The sequence below is a fragment of the Delphinapterus leucas genome, chromosome 18, assembly GCF_059928025.1.
Source record: "Delphinapterus leucas isolate spDelLeu-1000000601 "Yukka" chromosome 18, BTC_Dleu_Yukka2, whole genome shotgun sequence".
NCBI classification, from domain to species: Eukaryota; Metazoa; Chordata; class Mammalia; order Artiodactyla; family Monodontidae; genus Delphinapterus; species Delphinapterus leucas.
This window is the reverse complement of record NC_143146.1, coordinates 26,955,976-26,979,645: the sequence shown is the minus strand read 5'-3', so window position 1 is coordinate 26,979,645 and position 23,670 is coordinate 26,955,976. Positions and strand designations below refer to the sequence as shown.

The window sequence follows — 23,670 nt, the reverse complement described above, 5'->3', positions numbered from 1 at the left end:
AGTGGAAAGCGTTTCATCTTTAACTTTTTCTGTAATGGTTTCTTTAACGTTGGAATTATCTTTTTCTTGAAGGACTGGTAGACCTCACCCATTAAACTGACATAGTCATTTTCTTCTATATTTGTTGGTCTATTTACATTTTCTAATCTCTCTCTGAGCAATTCTTAATATACAGCCCATGAAAACCACTAATTTTGTAAGATTTTCATATTTATCGATATAACATTGTACACTGAATTCTCTCAAAACTTTAAAGTCTCCACATCTGTAGTTTATGTCATATTTTTTAACCCTGATTTGTATCTTCTCTCCTTTTATTCCTTGATAAAATTCACCAAATATTTTTAATAGTTTAGTGATTATTTCAAAGAAAAATTTTAGGTTTTTTTTTATTATTTACCATTTTTATTATGCTTAGCTTAACTTTATATGACAAATGCATAATTTTTATTTTTTTCTACTATACTTTTCTACACTTTGATTTCCTTTTTCCAACATCTTGAGTTGAATGCCTTGCTTATTTATTCTCAAACTTTTAATCAATGCATTTCAAACTCTAATCAGTGCATTCATGTCTATAAAATTTCTTAAGTACAGTTTTCCTAAGTACATGTCTATAAAATTTCCTACAGATTTGATATATAGTTCACTTACTGTTGTTTATTTCTAGATCATTTATAACTACAGTTTTGTTTCCCTATTTAGGAATTTTTAGGGTTTCTTAAAACTATCTTTTTCTTATTTACTTCTAGTATTATTTGCATTATGAACAAATATTGTGACCAGTATCATTTCAGCTTTGGGAGGTTTTTTGTGTTTTTATTTGTTACTTAATACACCATGAATTTTTGTAATATTCTATGTATTTTGAAAAGAATGTATATGCTCTTAATGTTCTGGATATGTAATAGATCAAGCATGCTGATTGTTATTCAAATATTCTATTTTCTTATTTATTCTTTATTGATTTTTAGAGACATGTATATTTTTCCCTGTCCTAATTTTTCACTTTCTCCCATAAAATATACAAAGAAGGACAAAATATCTTGTTCACCATCGACTCCCCAGCACCTAGAACAGTGCCATCAATACGTAAATGGACTGAATAAGATCCAATGTCATCTGTCTGCCAAGTTAATGAAACAAGGAGGCCATTAGACTGAGGTGGTTCTAATGCCTTAGCAATCTACGTAAGCAAACCAAAACCTAAGCCTGTAACATCTCAAGGTTAAGAAATCAAAATCTAAGGACAACCAATCATAAAGAGTCAACTAGGCTTTCTCAAAGTAACCCCTTAGCCAGTCAAATAATTTCCTTGCTTTGCTTCCACAAAAAGCCTTGCCTCTAGCTCCTGTTGGTGGAGCATGCCTAACCACTTCTAGTTTGGTGCTGCTCAACTTAGGGTTTTGCCCAAATAAACTCTTAAAAATTGTAATAGGCCTCAGTTTATCTTTTAACATGTCTTGAAAGACTTATTAAAGTCAGGAATATTGTCCTATTCATCCATGTATCCTCCAGAACTCACACTGCTTCCTGGCACACAGTAGGTGCTGAATGAGTGTGGAATGAATGGATAAATATTTAGCCCACCAGTATATAGATGGGTCATTTTCAAATGTCACAGTGCAAAACTTGATTTCATTTTCAACTCAGGTGCCCTTTATATATACAGGACCTATGAAACCGTTTTTGATACCCAGAGCAAAAAAGCTAACCTTAATCAAATTGGAAATACTCTGTTGTGATCAATGTCATCATGTAGATGGGGCTATAGAAAGAAGATCTAAGCTTCCTCATTCTTTAGAATGTTAAAGTCTGAAATCCTCCAGATCCAACGGAGGCTGACTCCCAAACTCTGTTTTCTAGGCCAGGTAGTGAGGCCTGAAAGAAAGACCAGGGACCATCTATTCACCTCAGACAATATTAACAATTGATCCAGATCACCAATAAACTGACCCAACTTTGGCTGCCAGTATATATTAAATATGAAGATGGGCTAAATGAACAGATAGGTCTGGTTTTCTCATGCTTAGATAGCCTCTTGACCCCCTTCCCTATTCATCTCTTGGGTTTTTATCACACACTTAAAATTTGGAACATGCGTACAAGTAGAAAGAGCATCAGTATTTTTCACCTTTGCTTCCCAGAAGCCAAAACCTGCTTTCCTTTGTGCACTCCTGAACTAGCCCTAGGAAATCCAGAACTAGCTGCCCCAGGCCTCGTGGATATGCACTATGGGACCTTCCAGACCACATAAAGCCTTTTACAGGCCATTGGATTTGTGTGGCTTGTCAATAAGGAGCTTAGGACCCTGAGTAAAGTGATACCTCAGGCGCCCTGCTTACTCAAAGCTGAAAAGAGAATTAACTTTTAACCTATTATCAAGCTCCCATGCTGTTTCAGGGTGACCTCCCTGGGAAGCAGGCTCTGAGACAAAGTCTACTGTACAGGATATGTATTAAGGAAGGACCTTGGAATTAACACATTAGGAAAGGAGGGAAAGGACACAGCAGTGGGCAAAGGGAGAAGCACTGATGCAGGCCATTTGACACCTCATCTGACCCCACAGGGAGCTCTGGTACTAGAATGACTGTCAGAGTTGTTCCGAGTTGCACAAAGATGGCCATGCCCCTATACACATGCATCCACCAGTCATTAGACGCAGGCCACCCTGGGAAGGGACATGACCTTGGGTGAGGTGACTCTCTGCAGCTGAGGTGATCTCAGCTGAAGACGACTGAAGGCTGTTGGCAGCAGCACTCCCAAAGCAACTGGGGTAGTAAGTCTTTCCTTGAAGGGGAGATCTGGGCAGCATATCACTGTGTCATCCATGAGTGATCTAGGCTGGAGATTAAGATCTGTCTAGTTAGAAGACAGAACAGCAGTACTCAGACGTTCTCATCTCAGGATTCCTCTCCACTCTTAAAAACTATGAGGGCCCAAAGAGTCTTTATGTGGATTATATTTACCTTTAAAGAAATTAAAACTGAGAAAAATGTATTTGTGTATTAACCTATTTTAAAATAACAGTATAAATCTATTACCTACTGAAAAATAAACACTGTATCTTCAAAAACAAAAAAAATAATTATAATGACATTGTTCTACATTTTTACTTAAATCTTCATGTCTAATTTAATGGATGACAGCTGGATACCTTACTTTTGAAGTTAATTTGTTTCAGTAGGTTTTTTAGTTGAAGTATATGAGAAACATCTGACCTCACACAGATATATAGTCAGAAAAAAGGAAAAGTTTAAAAAGCCTTTTCAGGTCGTTGAGGATATTCTTCAATGCTACACCAAAACTCAACAAGTATTATTTTCTTAAAAGCTAGTTGTCACATGGAAACAGAAACCATATGAATGAACTTTACAACTATGATTGCTACTGTGTTACACTGAAATACATTGTTCTGTGTCACCTTTCAATGAATCTTTCACTCCTGTATGATTTTGTAAACTCGTGCATTGTACCTCACACATTCCATTTTACAGCAAAAAATTACACTTGTTGGTGTCCCACCAATCTTATCAGAAAGTCTTTATGTACTAAAGAGCTAAGTTCATGGTGGCATATCCAAGTTTTCCAAAATTTTAAGTTTTGCTTTCAAGCTTTAATTTGATCATTGGAAACAAAAACTGTCATTTTCCTTAAAGGGACAGGTTCATTTTGCTTATTTTTAAGAAATGTCTACCAAAAACTCAAGTCTGAATAACCATGGTTTAGCTGTCAGTCAGTCATTCAAGTAAAAATTGTGTTTCATGGAAAAAGGAGCTAGTTGAGCTCTCAAGGCACAGCATCATACCAGTTCATTTTCTTGAGATACGCATAGTACGTTAGTTTGCAGCAGCGGTAGGCTTATGGGTACTTCCCATTTATCAACAGAATGTTAAAGAGATATACTTAGGGTTAAGATTTAATAATGTCAGTAATTTGTACTGCTTCATCAAAGACATTCTGTGAGTTAGTGACGGTGAAGAACCCAATGACTCTGTCACAACTGATGCCCTGCCTTTAACTCTGCTGAGGCACTAGTACTCTTAGCCATCATTGCTTTTACATCATCAGTGCAAATGTCAACACAGTGAAAAAGGCAAATATTGTCTTCGTACTATTATATCAATAATATTGACAATGCAGACTCCTGAGAGGATCTAGGTGAACCCCCAATCATTCGCAGACCGTCCATTGACCAGAACCGAGAGAGAGTACACAAAACCCAATACAAGGCGGCTCAAAAAAGTCACTATGATAAACTGGACATGTAAATCCAGTGAACTTCTGTGGCCTTGATTCTGGATTTTTTCCTACCCCATCCCTAAAAAATGTGTGAAAACTATGTGAATAAGTATCCAGGATAATACATTTTTCCCTCTCTCAAAGGGAGGATTTCCCTAGAAAATTCTAAGACGGCTTTTAGACCTTCTTCTAGAAAGCACAAGATGAGGTTGAGTGTAGTGTGGTCTTAGCAGAAAATCGTGAAAAATCCTTAGAACCTGAAACCCAATGTAATTGAAATTTTTCAAGTGGAGGGAGAGAAGGTAGGGAGTTTTACCAGGTGTTTGGTCTTTAGCAAAGCAAAGCAGTGCTAAGCATTTGCTCTTTAAATCTAAATGAAGTAGTTTGGGGTCTAACTTAGAAAAAAAATCTCTCCATTAGTATGTATAAAAAGAAATTTGTAGCTGCTATAATGGAATAGAAAGAAACCAGAAATAAATTTGTTTAATAAAGGAAACTGAGCATGCTGTATATATCTCTAGATATTCTAGCCAAACTATCTCACTAGCTTAATCTAGTTACCTAGTAGTAAGGCAATTACACAATGAAGATTTAGCGTTTGGTGTATATTTAGGGTTCTGTTGTGATCCTGGATGCTTATTAACAAAATACTTCTTGTAGGAGAGCAAGCCCCTTGGCAATATTTGCATTGTTATATTCAATTAAGCAACAATTTACTCTGTTTTTGTTTTTAATGGGACTCACCATTTACTGTCACTACTGGTCCACCAGAGAGAACACTTAATGCTCTCTACTTTTCTCTTCAGAACAGAATCTGCACTAAACCATCAGTTTGCTTTTCTAGCAATGAAAAAGCTTGTGACTTATGGAAAGCCGGCTCCATCTAGCTGTCCATCCTGTATCATTCCTCCATCCATGTTCCATAAATATAAAATAATATATACAAGCTATCATTAAAATAGTATTTTCTTCTAAAATGGACAGATCAGTGACCTCATGTATAAATAATTTTAAATATATAGATGTGTATCCATTTATTTCTATCACATTTTTGTCTTTACTGAAAACAGAGCTGGTTATTCTAAGGAAAGACTCTAAGATCAGCATTATATTAAAACACACACACTTTACTTCCTTTCGAAGTAAAGTTTGAAATCTAGTTCTAACATTTCATGAAGCTTAAAAGGTTACTAGATTAAATGTTCAAATGATATTACATGTGAGGTTGTTTATTGAGTGCATAGGGGGTCTTTATCAGAAATATGCTAAAATGGTTCTCCTGAGACTTCTGAAGGAATGTTCTCCAATCTCTCATGTTGAAATCAATCTAAAAATATTTAGCACTGTGTAAATCTTATAATAGCCTCATGCATCTTTATTAGGTCATGCCAATATTAAAGAGATTTACCAAAAATATTGAGTTCTTGTAGCATATATTTTCTATATTGTTATTATTAAATTATTCTTAAATTGGAAAATTAATAAACCCTATAGTTAATCTACGTTCTTGGATGAGGTTAGGAATTTCCATTGTCACAGCAATTTTATCACTAAAAAGATGTACTAACATCTTTATGAATTCACTTAAAACCATCATTTCACTTCAAAGAGCTCTACACACATTTCAAAATATGTTGCTTTAACACATTTTCAGTGCCATTTTCACCAATATTTTATTTCACTATCACTCAGCCTTACCTCTAGTCACAAACAATAAAGCAGGGCAGTCAGGCAGTTTAACACAGCTTGAGTTCAGCAACCACCTTACACTATGATCTTCATTCAAATCTCAAAATGAACTCTAATGGACAAAAAAGAATTTATTCACAATTAGAACATATGACTTTATAAACTGCTCAAAGTTTAAAAAACTCTGAACACACTCATCACATTGGACTTCTTACAAACTACCATATTCTATTTGACTTAGAACATACATTTGTACAGATAGCATCGCTATTCATAAAGAGTAAAAAGAAGGATATCACAAGTGGAAATCCACTTAAACTGCCCTTCTGCTGAGGCTGAATGCTGCCTATCAACTCATTCATTCATCCTAACAGTACAATTTGCAAGTCTGCTATACACATATAACTCTGCAGTGTGCTATATCCTTAGATTCTTCAAAGAAAATATAACCTGAATTTTCCTACCTGCAAGCACTATACGGGCAATGTAAAGAGTGATGACAAGCTTCATATTTCTGCCACTGGTTCTCTTCAGGGTTAAGATATAAGCCTTTGTTAAAAGACATTGATGGCCACTAATATCATAGCATGATTTTGTTTATCAGAAGAACCAACAGAAAGAGATGCACTGAGGAAGAGGAGTCAGGACTCATAACTCTATCAGAAGCATGACAACCAGTAAGAATGGCCAGCATCCAAAAGTTTAGAAATAATAAATGCTGGAGAGTGTGTGGAGAAAAAGGAAGCCTCCCACCCTGTTCGTGGCAATGTGAACTGGTGGAGAACAGCATGGAGGTTTCTTAAAAAAATTAAAAATAGAGTTATCATATCATCCAAGAGTTCCACTCCTGGGCATATGTCTGGAAAAGATGAAGGCTTTATTTCGAAAAAAAACATACACCCCAGTGTTAATAGCGCCACTATATACAATAGCCAAGACATGGAGACAACCGAGGTATCCATCAACAGATGAATGGATAAAGAAGATGTGGAGTGTATATATATATACACATACACACACACACAATGGAATATTACTCGGCCATAAAAAAGAATGAAGTATTGCCATTTGCAACAACATAGATGGACCTAGAGATTATCATACTAAATGAATTCAGACAGAGAAAGACAAATATTATATAACACTTATATGTGGAATCCAAAAAAATAACAATAATACAAATGAACTTATTTGTAAGACAGAAACAAATTCACAGACATAGAAAGAAACTTATGGTTATGGCGGTAGGGGGAGGGATAAATCAGGAGTATGGGACTGACAGATGCACACTACCATGTATAAAATATTCATAGATATATAAAATGTATTTACTGTAGAGCACAGGGAACTATATTCAATATCTTGTGATAACTTATAATGGAAAAGAATCTGCAAAAGTATATATATACACACACACACGTATATATATATCGCCAAATCACTTTGCTATACACCTGAAACTAACATAATATTGTAGGTCAGCTATGCTTCAATAAAATTGTAAAAAAGGAGAAGCAGCAGCAGCATGACAGAGCACCAGGCAAAATCTAAGCTAATGATGAACAACATAATGAGTGGTACAAAGAGTGCGTGTCTAGAGTCTAGTGTCAAGCGTGTGTTGACTCCCAGCATCACCACCACTGACCGTATGGCAATAAGTGATGCATTTTGTTTTGCTGAATTTCTGTTTCTTCACAGGCATACTAGAAAGAATAAAATTTTGGGGCTTCCCTGGTGGTGCAGTGGTTGGGAGTCCGCCTGCCGATGCAGGGGACACGGATTCATGCCCCAGTCCGGGAAGATCCCACATGCCGGAGCGGCTGGGCCCGTGAGCCATGGCCGCCGAGCCTGCGCGTCTGGAGCCTGTGCTCCGCAGAGGGAGAGGCCCGCGTACCGCAACAACAACAAAAAAAGAATAAAATTTTTTCAAAGGGCTAAAATGAGGATTAATGAGATAACATATGTGGAACTACAAGGCACTGACAAAACACAGAATTTTGTAGCTGCTTTTTCCCTCCTTTCTTTGGGATGGACACAGGTGTGAAGCAGAGGGCTATCAGAAGATACTAGGCGTTATGCAGGTGGGGAGGACTAAATTTGGGTGACCAAAATTCTATCACCTTAGGGGCCTGAAAACCAACTTCAGACTTGCCTAGGACAAGGACACACCCTATCTTAGATCCAAAAATCAAAAAAAAGTTTTGGTAGAGCACACAAAAGAGGGCTTTACAGGTCCTTCTAAATGCTCTAAATATTTATATGTACCCCAGGTGTTCCCAAAATCAATTTGAGCCTCTAAAATGTGCTCTTACCACATGAGATTCGTCCTTAGTCGGCAGAACACTCTCAAACTCAACTGTAGCGCTTCTTCCTTCTTCCATCCTTTCTCACAGCACACCTCGGTTTCTCTCCTGCTCTACGCATCTTTAAATGGTTCCTACTCCTACTTGGCCTCCGTAGTGCGTAGTGCGTCCTCTCGTAAAGCGACGCGCCTAAGAGTGACGCCATCCGAGGGCGCCGCCGCCAGGAACCGCGTGTGGGAGGTCGCGCCGAAAAGCGCGCCTAAGGCAAATACTTCAGTCGCTGGTTTGCCGCGAAGTTCCTCTACGGGGAGGGCTCCAAGGCCGCGTGGACCAACCTCTTCAAGCACTACCAGCAGTGCGTTCAGAAAGCGGTAGAGAAGGAGGTTCCCACTGAAGGACTGGAGTTCATGGGCCATGGCAAAGCTCTTCTCGACCTTGACGGTCATCTTGAAAATGGAAATCAGGAGATTGAGGACTCTGGATTATGTCAATTAAAGCTGTGAAGATACCGATCAAGCGATTTGATGAGTTTAGGAGGGAGAAGTTTCCTTTCCACCTTCTTGATGTTTTTCTCTCACTTGCAAAAGATGATGAACCATCACTGCTTTGAGACGATTTCTGGCTTTGGCTTCTCATAGAAACTCAGTGTGCTAAATAATGGGATTTTTCGGGATTATGGTTGCAATACTTGGTCTGGGATCAATTTTAAATATACCTTGTATGTAAATACTGATAAGCTTGTCGGGATGATGAAGGTTGCCTGACCTCTTGGGTTAGGCTGTGAAGGACATTACTGCACTGTTATTGTTCATGGAAACCACTGGTTAGGACCTCTCTTTTCTCTCACGGAGCTAATGCTCTGGAAAGGGTTCCCAGCACAACAGTTTCAACCAATGCTTGGGAGCATGGTTCTATTTTTATATAGTAACTTAACTGTTAAGGTTGCTGGTGAACGGGGTTAGCCAAGAGGAAGACAACTTTTAACAGTTCCCTGCCTTAACAAGAGGTGTCAGATCTCAAATTAAGATGCGAAAGCTTCCAGAATGCTGCGGTGAACACCATTTCGGAACTCAGTGTAGTTCGGGAATTGAGATCCTTGAAGTAGCTATGGAGGAAGATACTAAACTGCAAAGATTTGCTGTTGCTAGCTTTTAACCCGTCAATGAATTAAGTCAACCTGTGTATCATAAAAATGCCAAAATGCTGCATCTGGTTAAATGGGGGGAGAAAAGAATTTGTTTTATTTTCCTTGTTTACCCTGTCCTGTAATGCCTGTAATCATGAAGATGAAATAAACTGTAACATTTAGTTCAAATAAAAAATAAATGTTTCCTAGTATAGAATTTTGTGGAAAACATAAACATTCCCCTTTCCTTAAGTTTCAGGATGCTCAAGAAGAGTTAATAAACCAACTAGACATGCTAAGTGAAAATGTTTCCAGAGGAAATTTAATCATTGTACAAATCAACTAAATTCAAAACCTCCATGAAACACAATAGATTAGAAACTATCTCCTCTCTTCTCATACTCGTCTGCTTTTATGAGATTACTAACATGGAGCCTCACACAGAGTAGAATATATATTTATTTATTTATTATATTTATTGTATATCTATATATTATATTTATTTATTTTATATATGTATATAAAATAAGCATGGGCAAATTAGCCAAATCACTGGGTTCTAAGGCCTTTGGTTCATCTATTTTATCTAGTCCAAGCACCTAAAAATGTAGAACCAACCTCTATAGAGACATATATTATAGGGTGCCAATACACAATTTTTCCTTCCATTCCTGAATTTGGCAAATATCTTCAGCACTGTTATGGCTGACACTTATGCAAATTAGCAATGTCATTTTTTTGTCCATAATTAAATCACTTGATCTTCAGTTAATCTACCATAAACTTTATATTTATTAATATATAAGCTCTCACTGGTCTTCTCTATAATGTCCTTAAAGTTTGGGAAACTCTGAAGAGGTTATTTGTGAATAATGTTTAATTGATATTGAAGAAGAACCTTTAACCTAGTGGTAACAGAAATGACCCTGCTAATCCCAAAAGATATGAAACAGGGAAGATTACCTAAACTATAAAATCAACAAAGCCCAGAGTTTTCATCCTCATTTGTGAATTTTGGCAAATGTGGTTTGATTTACCCTAATACTTTTTTTTTTTTTGCAGTACGCAGGCCTCTCACTGTTGTGGCCTCTCCCATTGCGGAGCACAGGCTCCGGACGCACAGGCTCAGCGGCCATGGCTCACGGGCCCAGCCGCTCCGCGGCATGTGGGATTTTCCCGGACCGGGGCACGAACCCGTGTCCCCTGCATAGGCAGGCGGACTCTCAACCACTGCGCCACCAGGGAAGCCCTAATACTTTTTATTTACAAAATCCTCATGCAGTGCTCACTACATGCCAGTCACTACTCCATGTGCTTTGCAAATATATACCATCTATGCCAAAATTCCTTTTCTAAAACATGTTGTTGAAACTGCCTTTTATTTGAAAGACAGACACAAAAGTAAAAGCTCTCTTCAGCTACTGTGTCATGTCAAGAACAAAACAGGAAGCAAATTAGCTTTGATAGCACTGGTTCTCATTTCTATTAGAATCCCCTCTCTTGCTGCTCTTACATATTCATAGCATTGTAACAACTGATGATTTCTAAATTCCTTTAGAAATCAATTCAGATTATGAAACTTGACTCTCAGAATACCTAGCTGTTACCAATCTGACTTTACCCACGGGGACAAAGTGTTGTTTCATTACATTTCTACCTTACATTGATCTCGTTTCACGGTGAAAATCAAGCTCTAAGCATTCACAAACACCAAGTTGTTCTCACCTCCCAGGGAGATTTCCTTGGAGAGCCATTTGCTTCATCTTTAAGTCCCTGCAGCTCCCATAAACCTCACAGGGGCAGTACTATAGAGAGGGAACTGAAAGATGAAGGAGGTGGCTCTGTAAGACAAATATAAAGGCTAATTTAAATGGCTCATAGTAATTCACCACACTGCAGTGGGGAGACCAGGTAAACAGGCTACCACTTCCACATTCACTATGCTGAGATGCAAGCCCAGCAACACTGCACCTGACAGAATCTACCTACTCTGAATACCAAAGAGCTGAAAGGTGCCAAAGCAGATGGCAATAGCATCAAGGACTCGAAAGCACCTAGTTTCTACACTCTTCTGCATTCTGTTTCAAGAAATGTGGTCCATCTATAAGCAAAAACAAAACAAAACCAAAAAATTAAAAACTGGAAGAGCTAAGACGAGAATGATCAAAGAGGGATGGAGGCTAGTCACACTTAAAGTCTCTACTGAAAATCTGAGAAAGCTTCAATGCCCCAAACAAAGGACAAAGCAAAAGTTGAAGATAAAAAGACTGAAAGGTAACACCATCCATACTTATGTTTAGACTTCTGTTTAAAAAAAATAATAAATTGAGAGTAATTTATTGGGGAGAGGGGAAGCTTTTTCTCTTGCTCATTTCTTAGGCTTCCTTACTGTGAAGCAAGGATATTACCATCTTTCCAGCCTCTTCCTGCCCCGTTCCTCATTCCAGTCCCAGGGAGGAAGAGTGGCTTTGTGTTTGGTAAATGTGGAGAAGAGTTTGGTGACTTATCCTTGTGTAGTGGCCTGCCCCAATCTAGTACTGACAAGATGGGGTGCAGACAGCAAGTCTGCCCAGTTCTGGGTTCAAGATCAGAAAGGTCGCTATAGTAACAAGCCCAAAGCTCTGAACTCTACCAGTGGCAAAGGGAGTTGTTTTTTGTTTTTTGTTTTTTTAATATCCCATATTTATTCTCTGTTTTATTTATTAGTTTGCTTGGAACCCAGGTGAGGAAAAGGGCTGCTGATTATTGGAGGCCACCTTGGAGATTCCTTACACCTACGCTGTTCAAATAAAATATGACTCAGAAGGCATTCTTGCACACACAGGGCTACTTCTAGAAAAAATCCAGTCTTTAGCTTATTCGAGGTCCCCATCCTTCAAATTCCCCACTCCCCTTTCACCAGTGACTCTTCAGCCATCTCCTTCCCAACCTCCTCCTACCCTCTTGCCTCTCAACTTCCTGTCCCTATCAAAACCTTCTTCCATTTGGTTCATTCACACCTATATGTAAATGACTGATAACAATTTATAGTGTACTCGCTCGTCATAATCCATCCCTTTGTATCCTGTGGGATTCTTTAACCTACCAGACCCTGAAGACCTCAAAAGTAAACCTGATATCCCTATAGGAAATGCAGTGGCAATGGGACAACCAGAAATAACAAATGCATCTGAGAAAAGTTACTGATTTTAACCACTGTGTCTTTGTGGGAAGGAAAAAATCTGGGACTATTCATTTCCAAGTGTATTTTTACCATATAAGCAAATAACTGAGAAGGAGAGAGATTAGGTCAAAAATATTTTTTTCTAACCAATTTGTAGTCATTCTTTAAGAGTGATTTTAAATGTTGCCCTCTTGTTAAGATCTGATCCAATTTTCCCATGTATGGCAAGGTTCTTCCTCATCGGTGCCCCTCACAAAAGCCACAGGGCTCTTCTGCCCCCCTGTTTTCTACGTTGCTTTGGATTGTCTGCATATGTGTCTGCTTAAGCTTAAGGTCTCCTCAAGGATACAGGCATTTCTGCTTGTCTTTGCATTCTCAATCTGCTACCCAGAATTTTTTAATAAATATTTGGGGAGTTGAATGGAATTGTACCAAATAATCAGAGCTCAGTGAAAAAAAGGTGGCTCACATGTCTTGAAAAAGTAATCTTTTCCTGAGAAAACAAGAAGTATCAGGGAAATTCTAGGAGGCAGAAGAAAGCAGAAAAATGGAAAGAGAAGAAAAGTTGAAGAACACAATAGAAATAACTTCAGAGACAGATGAGAGCATGACAGCCACATTTAGAAGTGTCCGAGGGGTTGGAATATCAGAATATGACAGCAGAGAGGACAATTCCTGTGGGGGCAGAATGGAGAATGACTGTGCAACAGCACAGTCACCACAGCTCTGGTGGCAGTACAAGGACAACAAGGCAGATGATCAGGACCACTCAGACCCAGAAGCAAACGGCCACAGCCCAGGACCTTAAGAGGTCCATCTTCCACTATGTGGGAAACATGACTGTAAAACCTGCTCACTCTCTCAAGCAGTATAGCCAAGGTCAAAGACCTGTAGCTTTAAGCTAAAGAGTTAAAACCCCCAAAGAGGAATTTTAATAAGTATGAAAGAATTTGAAGACATAACAAGGTCTTCCATTTAAGGAACAGGATCTTTTGATTAATAAAAAAAAAAAAGAATAGGGCTTCCCTGGTGGCGCAGTGGTTGAGAGTCCGCCTGCCGATGCAGGGGACACAGGTTCGTGCCCCGGTCCGGGTGGATCCCACATGCCGCGGAGCGGCTGGGCCCGTGAGCCATGGCCGCTGAGCCTGCGCATCTGGAGCCTGCGCTCCGCGACAGGAGAGGCCACAGCAGTGAGAGGCCCAAGTACCGCAAAAAAAAAAAAAAAAGAACAAAGACAAAACTGAATAAACATTCAAAAGTCAAATTTTCATAACTTTTATATCATGCAGCCTTAAAAAAGAAGGAAATTCTGATACATGCTAAAATATGCATGACCTGAGGTAATTATGCTAATTGAAATATGCCAGTCACAGTTGGTCACAAGACAAATACTCTATGATTCTATTTACATGAGGTATCTATGAGTAGTCAAATTCATAGAAACAGAAACCAACATAGTGGAATGGTGGTTGCCAGAGGCTGAGGAGAAGGAGAAATGGAAAGTTGCTTAATGGGTATAAAATTTCAGTTTTACAAGATGAAAAGTTCCGGAGATTAGTTATATAAGAATGTGAATATACTTAACGCTACTGAACTGTATACTTAGAAATGCTGAAGATGGTAAATTTTATGTACTTTTTACCACAATAAAAAATACAAATTTTTTACATTAATAACTTCGTTATAAACCAATAATGTCACAAGTGATTTTCATTCAATTGGCTTCAAAACACACAAGAAAGGAAGAGAAACACTTCCATTATAGCCCACATCAGATGAATATATTGGGATCAATCAACCATTTTAAATTTTCACAGAATTAACAACCATTTCTCTTTAAAAAAAAAATCAAAAGTCCAAACCAACAACCAATATGCTTTTAGTTTATTTCACAGCTAAATCTTGAGTTTGGTTTAAAAAACACAACGTAAAAAATTCTCTGATACTGGAAATATTCAATATTTCCCCACCCACCCCAAAACTAGATAAATTCTGCATTCTTGTACATTTCTTTCTGATTTTATGCTTAGATTACTTTTTTCTTTTGGCCTTTCAAAAGCACCTGAAACCTTATACCTATGCTGTAATGAGAAAGAAAAAAAATGCATTTGTTTAATTGGAAATATTTAGGGGTGAGCAGAAAAATTTGCATTCCTGCTGACAATTTCTGTACTGAGTTTGGTCTAGTGGAATTAGAAGTCTCTGAGATATTAAACCCTGGAAAGAAGGATTTGTAATGGAAAGGCTGAAAGAACTGAATTATAGCCAGTAGCACCACTTGAATACTTTAAGCATACTCAAATGTGCTGTGTTATCATAAGAGCTTTAAAAAAAAAAAACAACACGCAGAAATGATGGAGGTTATGGAACAGACATTAGACATCGCCGGAGAAGCAGCTTCACCTCTGGGTCATTTGAGGTGGCCAGCCTAACCACAAAGGAACATCTGCAGTGCTATTCAGGGAGCTAAGAGAGATGCCACACTCTTTTAGACTCCTGAGATCATTAAATCTGACAATGACTTTGGTTAACTCCTCACAGGCATCTCACTGCAGACACCTGTCCTGCTTGTATTTGATGTCTAGACTGGGGAGAATCAATTGAGTTTCTCTTCTTTTAAAATAGAAGACACACATTGAAAGGTCTTTGTGTTTATTTGCAAGAAATACAATTCTCCTATAATATATCCCAGAGTTGTCCTCCCTTTCTGCAGAAATATCTTTCCAAGTCCACCTCTCTCAGTGGCCCCTCTGAGCTGGGAAATGTGATGATCTGCTCACAGGAAAACACAAGGACATTCCTGAATTTCTCACTTTCCTACACACACCCCAGCTGAACACAGGGTCCTGCAGGAAGGATCTGTCCCAAACTTGTGTGCACCCGTAGTGCTGGGGAATCAGTTCCTACATCTGGCAAGATGAAAATAGTCTTTGACTCCAATAATTCCTGTGTAAGAATAATTAGAAAAGTCCTATTTTCTGAAAGGTGCTCTCATTCTTTTGGCCCTTCGAATTCCTGAAATCCAATCCCTTATCTATCTTAACCACCTTTCCTACAAGTTCTTTCTCACCTTGATTGATTTCATGACTATTGTAGCTTTAGCTTCCTTTTGTATCCAAGACCACAGACTTCTGAAGTCAGCTTGATTTCCTGGGTTCCAAGCACATGGTGCAATTCTACCCATTAATTGCCATTAATCTTATGACCACTGATACCCTTCCTCTTTCCCAAAACTTAGTCCAAACTCTCAATAGCTATTGGAACTGAATTTTATGGGGCCTGAACTCCCACCCCCACACACACCCAAATCCTTCCCATTTCTGATTCCTTGCCTGAATCCCTCTCTCTTCCATTCCATGGACTAACACATCTTCTCATTTCTCATGGATTTCTAGAATCTGGGGGACTGAAGTTGCAGATAATTTTCCAGGCTCTTTACTTCAATTCTGAACTCCAAAGTTACAAAAGTAACACAATGAAGTACTAAAGTATTAAAGTATTTCCTTCATCATTCAGGTAAATTTCCACAGTCAGCTGGAAAATAGAGGAAGTTTTATAAGAGATAACCTCGGCCATGGGGGTCAAATAATCTTGAATCTACCTAAATAAAAAAAGTCAAGCCACTCCCTTCTTAATATATGTTATTTATTTCTATATATTCATGTTTTTCACTATGGAATAGACAGCAACTAGACAGGAACCCTGCCCTCAAAGAGTGGACCCCTCATGGCTGTCTGACTGATTTGACTAGCTCTTTTCATTCTTTATCTTTTTCACTGGTCATATCAGGAGCAGCTGTGAAACCAATTTGTGATTGTAGCTACTTGCTAATCTCTTCATTCAATTATGTACAGTCTCTTTTCCTATCAGTACTTCCAAGTTAAGCTTTTTTTTTTTACTCTTTATATGCTTTACCAAAATAAATTGCTCATTTTGAGGCCATTTTAGCATCACAAAAGACACTTTTGTGACCCTCCTTAAAGCTGTCAATATGTACCAAGCAAGCCAAATGTATCCTGTTGATACTGAAGTTCATATACTGCTCTGAATATAAAATTATGTAATAGGGTTTCAAATAGGTTTGCAAGGTCATCTTTCATTGGAGGACATTGGTTAGCCTTTAAACCAAACCAAACAAATCACAACAGCAATACAAACACTTTGTGAATAGAAAATACAGTAACTCTTACACACTCTGTAGATGATCTGAATCAAATTTCTCATACAAACAACCTTTCCTTAACCTTTGAGCCATATTACCTTTCTCCACTCTTACCTCCCCCCAATGTCAGTCAGTATGATTTACAAAAATACACTCATTTTTAGTACTAGCCTAGAGAGTGAGGGTGATAAAAAATGCATATGATGCATTTTAAACTCAAAATATGAGATTTTTAATTGCCTACCCTAAGAATTTCCTGTGATGTGGTTCTGTCTCTAATAGAAAGTATTTTACAAAAATTAAAATTTCTAAATAATAACTCTTTAAAAAGAGAGAGAAGAGATACTTCCTTCTCATGCAATAGCATGAGAAGGGTTCCATGGCAATAGCACATTCAGGCTAATGAAGATGGGGACTACTGTTTATTAGAAGCCTTAAAACTTGCAGCACCGAAGGTTCACCATTGTTGTCTTATTTATCTTCACACAACCCTAGTAAGTAGATATCAATATCCTCCTTTTCTAGATGAAGAAACAGAGTTAAAAAAAATGAGAGTAGATTAAAATTAGTCTTAAATTAGACCTTATTAGTAACATTTTCTTCTTCTCTTTCTCTTCCCTTTATGTCACCATTCCCTCCTTAAAACACACACACACACACACACACACACACACACCCCACAACACAGTGTTAAAGAGCTTATGTTATCCACATACCTACAAAAAAGGCAAGTTAACATTAAAAAATCACTTCATTGTGCCAAAACTGTGAACCAAAGGCAAACTTATGGAAGGATCTAGAAATTAGTGTATTCTGAACTAACTTGAAAATCCTCACTCTAGACTGAAAATCACATTTCCAGTGATGAACTTCACATATGCACTTCTTGGGTGGAATACAGGGAACAGAATAGCAATACAAAGTCTTCCTCTGTTCCACATAGATCAAAGCAACGCTTTCCCTGCCTCATAATTCCCATGAAGTTTAAACTCACCCACCTCGGACTTAATATCTTTTTCTTTTCCCACACTGAGGACATGCTGCCAGTGAGATGACCCAGGCAGAGGTTCAAGGCCTTGGTACTCTTGTACCTCAGGCCTTTCACTAAGAAAATTGAGTGTGAGAACTTTATCTCCAATAGCTTCTGCCTATTGTGACATCTCTCCTGGGTCTCTTCGCCCCTAAATTCTTCATTTCTTCTCAGAATTTAGCTGAAGAGCACTTTTCCCCCGCCTGTTTATCTCAATGTCTGTCTCTCACTGCTAGTATTTATTGCATATCACTGTAAGTCTTTATTGAATGTAATCTGTTTGGGGATATAGTTGGCATGAAAGATGCTTCACCAAATGAAGTTGTAAAGTATTATACATAAATACTTAATTCCTGGATTTATTTATTATCATCATTACTTATTTACACACAGGACACCTTTGAAAGAAATAAATCTGGTCGGTTACTCTCCCAAATTTTATCAGAATATTCTTTTATCAAAATGTCTCCCAAATGGTATCAAAGTCTCTTATAAGATATAAATTAATGCTAATATATAGTAATTATTAATATTCTTCACACACTATAATTTACAAAACCTTGTGCACATATAGCATTAGTTATTTTATAATTTAATCTCTCAGCTATCCAATGCTAGGAGAGTTTTTGTCTCCATATGACAGGTCAGGAAAGTGAGACTCTGAAAGTTTGAATGATAACCCAAAGGTCAGATGAATAATGAGTTTCAGAGCTGGCTTCAAACTCAGGTCTCCTGCATTAGGTCCTAAGTGTTTTTCTCTCCCACAGCTGCCTATAGCATCAGCAGGATGAAGGGAAACCAAGCAAGGGTCAGGTTGAGAAACAAAATGAGCTCCATTGTCTCCTTTGTGAGGCTTTCCTAAGAGTCTACGGTTTGGTGTGGATATATGTGTCACATGCTGCTACATTAATTCAACTTGATATTTAATTCGGGGTTATTGGAGACTGAGTTTAAATTTGAAGTTCCCAAACCGAATTAATTTTTATTTGCAACAGTAGGCATTCTGGAAAGGGTCATTGCAATTAGCTCTAATTAATGTAATTTTTCTCTGGGTGCCCAAGAAATGCTGGCGATGCCCGGGCTACAATGATGCCATGAAGCGGAAAGACCCCAGGAAGTATAGGATTGGGATCCTGATCAGAGAGAGGTGCACCAGCTAAGGGGACACAGATCTGTGTGGAATACAGAAATGGTGATATTGGTTCATATGAGTGGATATGCACATTTGGAAGTCTGGTGGGCCTTGGTATTACAATCAATTACATTCATTTCATCCCATACATCCTCACTCTCCCAATTGTGGATACAGAGAAACAGAGGCAGAAACTCTATGCAGTAATATTTTCCATGGCTAAACAGGGAAATAAATTTTAGAGGATCCTTAGAAGCACTTCATTGGGTAGGTAAACTCATAGCCTCTTGCAACTTCCTTTCTCTGGTGTGTGTACACCTCTCCTTGTTTACGAGAGTTTTCAACATGGCAAATTACTTTTCCATCCATTTTTTTGGAAGTATTCTAGATTTTACCATCTTTTTCAGGAAGATCCCTACCTTTCATTCAGGGATTCCTACACTAAATCCAGTCTCACATCCTCACTCAGGGAATAGGAAAAGGAATGTGAGTTATACATTCCTGTGGGAAGTCTGCTGAACAAACCAAAAGAGAGAATTTCAAAATAATGTTTGCTCCTGTTGCTGGGAGTTATGCAAACAATCTTTGCTTATATAGTACTTTTCAATATAATTGATACTACAATGAAACTCCAGCTCTAGAATCCCTTCCTAAAGGAGCATTTAACTGCAAAACCCAAAGGCTGTGGACATGCTATTCCATAAGAGGAATAAATTAACTATCGAATCTTACACTGGCAGTCCATGGAGTACATTAAGTCACCACAAAATACACTGCCTGGGAAATTTGACTCAGTTCATAATAAAATAAATTGTCACCTCGAACTGAAAAATAATTACTATTGAACTAAGTATAGCAGACCAGATACATCCATTTTGGACAAGAAAAACAAAGAAAAAGGAAGAGTAGAAAATGTAATTTCTAAGTTTACCTAAAAATCATCAGAAATGAAAGAAATAAACAGAAAAGAAGGAATGTAATAAGTCATTTATACAAGCAAACAATGTAAATGTCTTCCATGATTTCTATTCACATCATTGATTTTAGCTCTGTAATTGAAGAGAAGTTAAGAAACACATAGATTGAAAATTGGGTACCAAAATAACTAACTTATTCTTTATGTCAAGTGGGTAAAAATTAAGCTATTATGGTGAGACCTATAATATGTTAATCTACAAGTCATTAATAGAGTTAGTAGTGATTTAATTTACCGTATTTATTTATATCCCAAAAAGAATGGATTATAATAATAACCAGGATTTGTGGTGATTTACAACAAAGGTTATTTAGACAAATATAATAAAATGGAAAAGAAGGAAGTCAAGATTTGAGATAGCAGACAAGTTATGCTAACTGTGAAAACTATAACATTATTACAAATCAATATACAAATTTGGCTCTGAGTGTCCACTGAACGATGAAAGAAAGGAAATATGACAAGACGTTTCATGTCCATTATCTCAAAGCGGGAACACCAATTTCTTCGAAGTTACAATGTAGTTCTGGGCACTAAATCTTTTTTTTTTTTTAACATCTTTATGGGAGTGTAATTGCTTTACATTGTTGTGTTAGTTGCTGCTGTATAACAAAGTGAATCAGCTGTATGTATACATATGTTCCCATATCTCTTCCTTCTTGCATCTCCCTCCCACCCTCCCTATCCCACCCCTCTAGGTGGTCACAAAGCACCGAGCTGATCTCCCTGTGCTATGCGGCTGCTTCCCACTAGCTATCTATTTTACATTTGGTAGTGTATATATGTCAATGCCACTCTCTCACTTCATCTCAGCTTACCCTTCCCCCTCCCTGTGTCCTCAAGTCCATTGTCTACGTCTGCATCTTTATTCCTGTCCTGCCTCTAGGTTCTTCAGAACCTTAAATCTTTAAATAATATTCTCAAGTAGACTTACACAGAGTACTCTGAGTAAAGTAATGGACAAAAATCCTCAATAACAACAAAACACAATTTGTTTAGAATTGCAGAAGTTTTCTTTTTCAGATTGCTTTTATTTGTAGTAAATCTCAAAGCCCATGTATTAAATAAATGTAAAATGTATTAAAGGCAGTTTAGTAGGAACTACAGCAATATAGCCCATATATTAGCTTTCTGGTAACCTAACTTGGTCTAAGATTAGGAAAAGCATGTTCCTGAGACTGCCTTCTTTAAATATCACGTCTCTTCAGTCAAGTTTAGCATAAGATCCAAAAAGCTTATTATTGGAGTTTATAGTACCCCAAAATGGGGTCAAAAGCTTTTTTAAAGAATATATTTTATAAAGTACAATTCTCAAAATCAAAAAGGAAACTTCATTGAGCCATGCCATCTGTCTGCAATCCCCATTTCTGAGCTTTCTCATTGTCAATAGCAGCTAAATTTTTCAAAGGTTGATTCTACACACCCAAAATGGTTTGACCATTTTATCTCCATTAACTGGCTAATATCTAATAGCTAGTATCTGTGTTGATTAAAGTAGCTTGACCTACTACAGTAATAAATCTGATTTGGGTTTACTCAAGCAAACTGAACTGAAAATAACTGTGTGAATTCAACTAATTTGAACACATTTTAAGTTTAATCAAACAGCAAGTACGCAATCAATAAATCTGTAAATATGGTCAAATTTGATCCTTTGTGTCAAATCTGGCTTAAACTGTACTCTGAAAGAAAGGCCAGTAGGTCTCTGTGGTAAAACCGATTTTGATGCCCCATCTAGATCCCCTTTGCTGGGATAATACACTCTCTCCAAGAGATCAATTAGTTAGTTAACAGCAAATTGTTTGCATCAGACTTCTCCCATCCTGGAAAGGAGAGAGATGCATTCTAACCAGGATTAACACACACGTAGAGGTTTGCCTTTCTTGTCCACAGGTTCTCAGCCAGTCCCACTACCCAAGGGCTCACATTATGTCTAACTCATGGAATTCTGCGTGAAGTCACTCCAGATCAAGAGACCCCACTTTATGGCCAAGAAGGTGTGGCAGTGGGCATATATATCTATATCTACATCCAGATATAAATATAGATACATATATATGGGATACACAGCCCTACCACTTTCTATACCATCAAAAAGCTCCTGTGCAGATAGAGTGATGAAACAGCCTCTTAAAGATATAGCCAAGACACCAGCTTGAACCACTTTATTAACATTTTGAAGTTGTAAACATCCTTGGAATGATAGGTGCTATTCTGCATGATTTGATAAATTCCTTAAAGCAAGGTCCCTCACGTGGATTGTGTCTCCAGTAAACAGAATATGTAGATCCAGGTATCAGGCAGTAGAAACGTAGGAGTAGCCCTGCTCACCAACACTTCCAGTGATTCACCTAAAGAACCTGTGCTTCCCATTTCCATATGTTTACAGTCTCTGAATCTAGGTATCCTGATTGCAATATAGTGTACAGGCCTACCCAAAAGACATAGGAAAACTAACTGCAACCAAATTCAAAGCAATGGCTGCTACAGGTCACACTGAGCTCCTTATGCCAGTAGTCCAACAGGTACCAAAACGAGCTATCCTAATCTAATGATCAGGAAAATCAACGCTGATCATTATGAGGAATTAGAACTACCACCTAATAATAAGGACATAAATTAACATGTCTGATACCTCTGCTGGGGCACTTCCTGGCACATTCATGCCATTTGTGGCAAGTACAGTAACCCCAGGTTCAAAAAGGCATGGTAACCAGAGACTTAGACTCCTCGGAGATGACAGCTGCCAGATTTTTTTTTTTTTCAAAATATATTAGATTTGGTTTTTATTGTAGAGCACACATATCAGGGCAAAGTGCTGCACACACAACTACAAATCATTTTTGGGAAAAAAGCTGTAAAAAAAGAAAAAAACTGCAACTGCTTTAGTTATGCAGTCCCAACTTGAGGAATCCACACTGGAAAAGGAGTTCTGGCCCCTGAGAGGGGCTTCTTGATGGTGGCTGCCCCCCAGCTGCAGCCTCTTCTGTAAGACCAGCCCCCTGGGATGGTAGCAGCCTGGGGACTGGGAGGGCCTCTGCTCTCAGCAGGCCTGGGTCTTGGCCCTGGCTGGCAAGAGGACATTCCTAATGAACCCAGATCAGCAAAACCTTGCAGCCTTCAAGGATCTGAGCAGGTGGAAACTGCCAAAGACTTCACTTATTTTTTCCCTTTCATTATTATTTTTTAAAGGACCCTTCCTTCCCCGGCTCTCATGCCCCTGAGGCGGAGGAGGCACCAACCCAGTCTGCAGGCCTGAGCTCTGGCCTTGGATGCATGCTGCAGGCGGACAGTGGGGGCGGGCAGCTTCCTATGGGGACTGACATAGGGAGAAGGCCCAAGGAGGGCCGATGGAGAAGAAAGGAAAGGGAAAGGAAAAAGCCAGGAGACCAAGGGAAAAAATGAAAACTCAGAACAAAAGAAAACAAAAACCCTACCACACACCACAACAATTTTCCATAGCCCAAACACTAGACTCAGAAGGACACCAGTCCCTCCAGCTTGAAACCTAGAGGCAAGACACCTAGATCCGTCAGAGTGCTAGCTGGGGGTGAGGGGTGTCAGAAACAGGTGGTAGAGGAGGGAGATGATGAGTATCAATTAGGACACTGGTACCAGTTGCAGTAGTGGGAGCTGTAGTTTATCCCACCAACCCTCCTCTTAAGTTTCCCTAAGAACTGTGATCATGGGATCTGTATTATCAGAGTGAATTTAATGTGAGAAGCAAGTGGACCTGAGCAATGCAAGGGGTAGACTGTGATGAATGCTGGTTTAATGCCCCACCCAAATCCTCTTAACCAGACCAGGGCACTCAGGTCCCAGGTGTTGTAAGTGTTGGCTGCCAAAG

The 23,670-nt window shown here is 38.4% G+C and overlaps 1 protein-coding gene across 1 annotated transcript; it reads right to left on the bottom strand.

The window, feature by feature from the left end:
• Positions 1–3,680: 3,680 nt before the first annotated feature.
• On the bottom strand, positions 3,681–9,789 carry LOC149746835 (uncharacterized). Its single transcript, XM_089899429.1, has 2 exons — positions 8,244–9,789; positions 3,681–6,043 (listed from the first exon to the last, which is right to left on the bottom strand). Exon 1 carries the CDS (start codon positions 8,678–8,680, stop codon positions 8,375–8,377), a length of 306 nt encoding a protein of 101 aa, XP_089755555.1. The 5' UTR covers positions 8,681–9,789; the 3' UTR covers positions 3,681–6,043; positions 8,244–8,374.
• Between the last annotated feature and the right edge of the window lie 13,881 nt (positions 9,790–23,670).

Bases quoted from the DNA above. Each gene is read 5' to 3' on its own strand.
- LOC149746835 (XM_089899429.1), bottom strand. From the start codon at position 8,680: ATGACCGTCAAGGTCGAGAAGAGCTTTGCCATGGCCCATGAACTCCAG.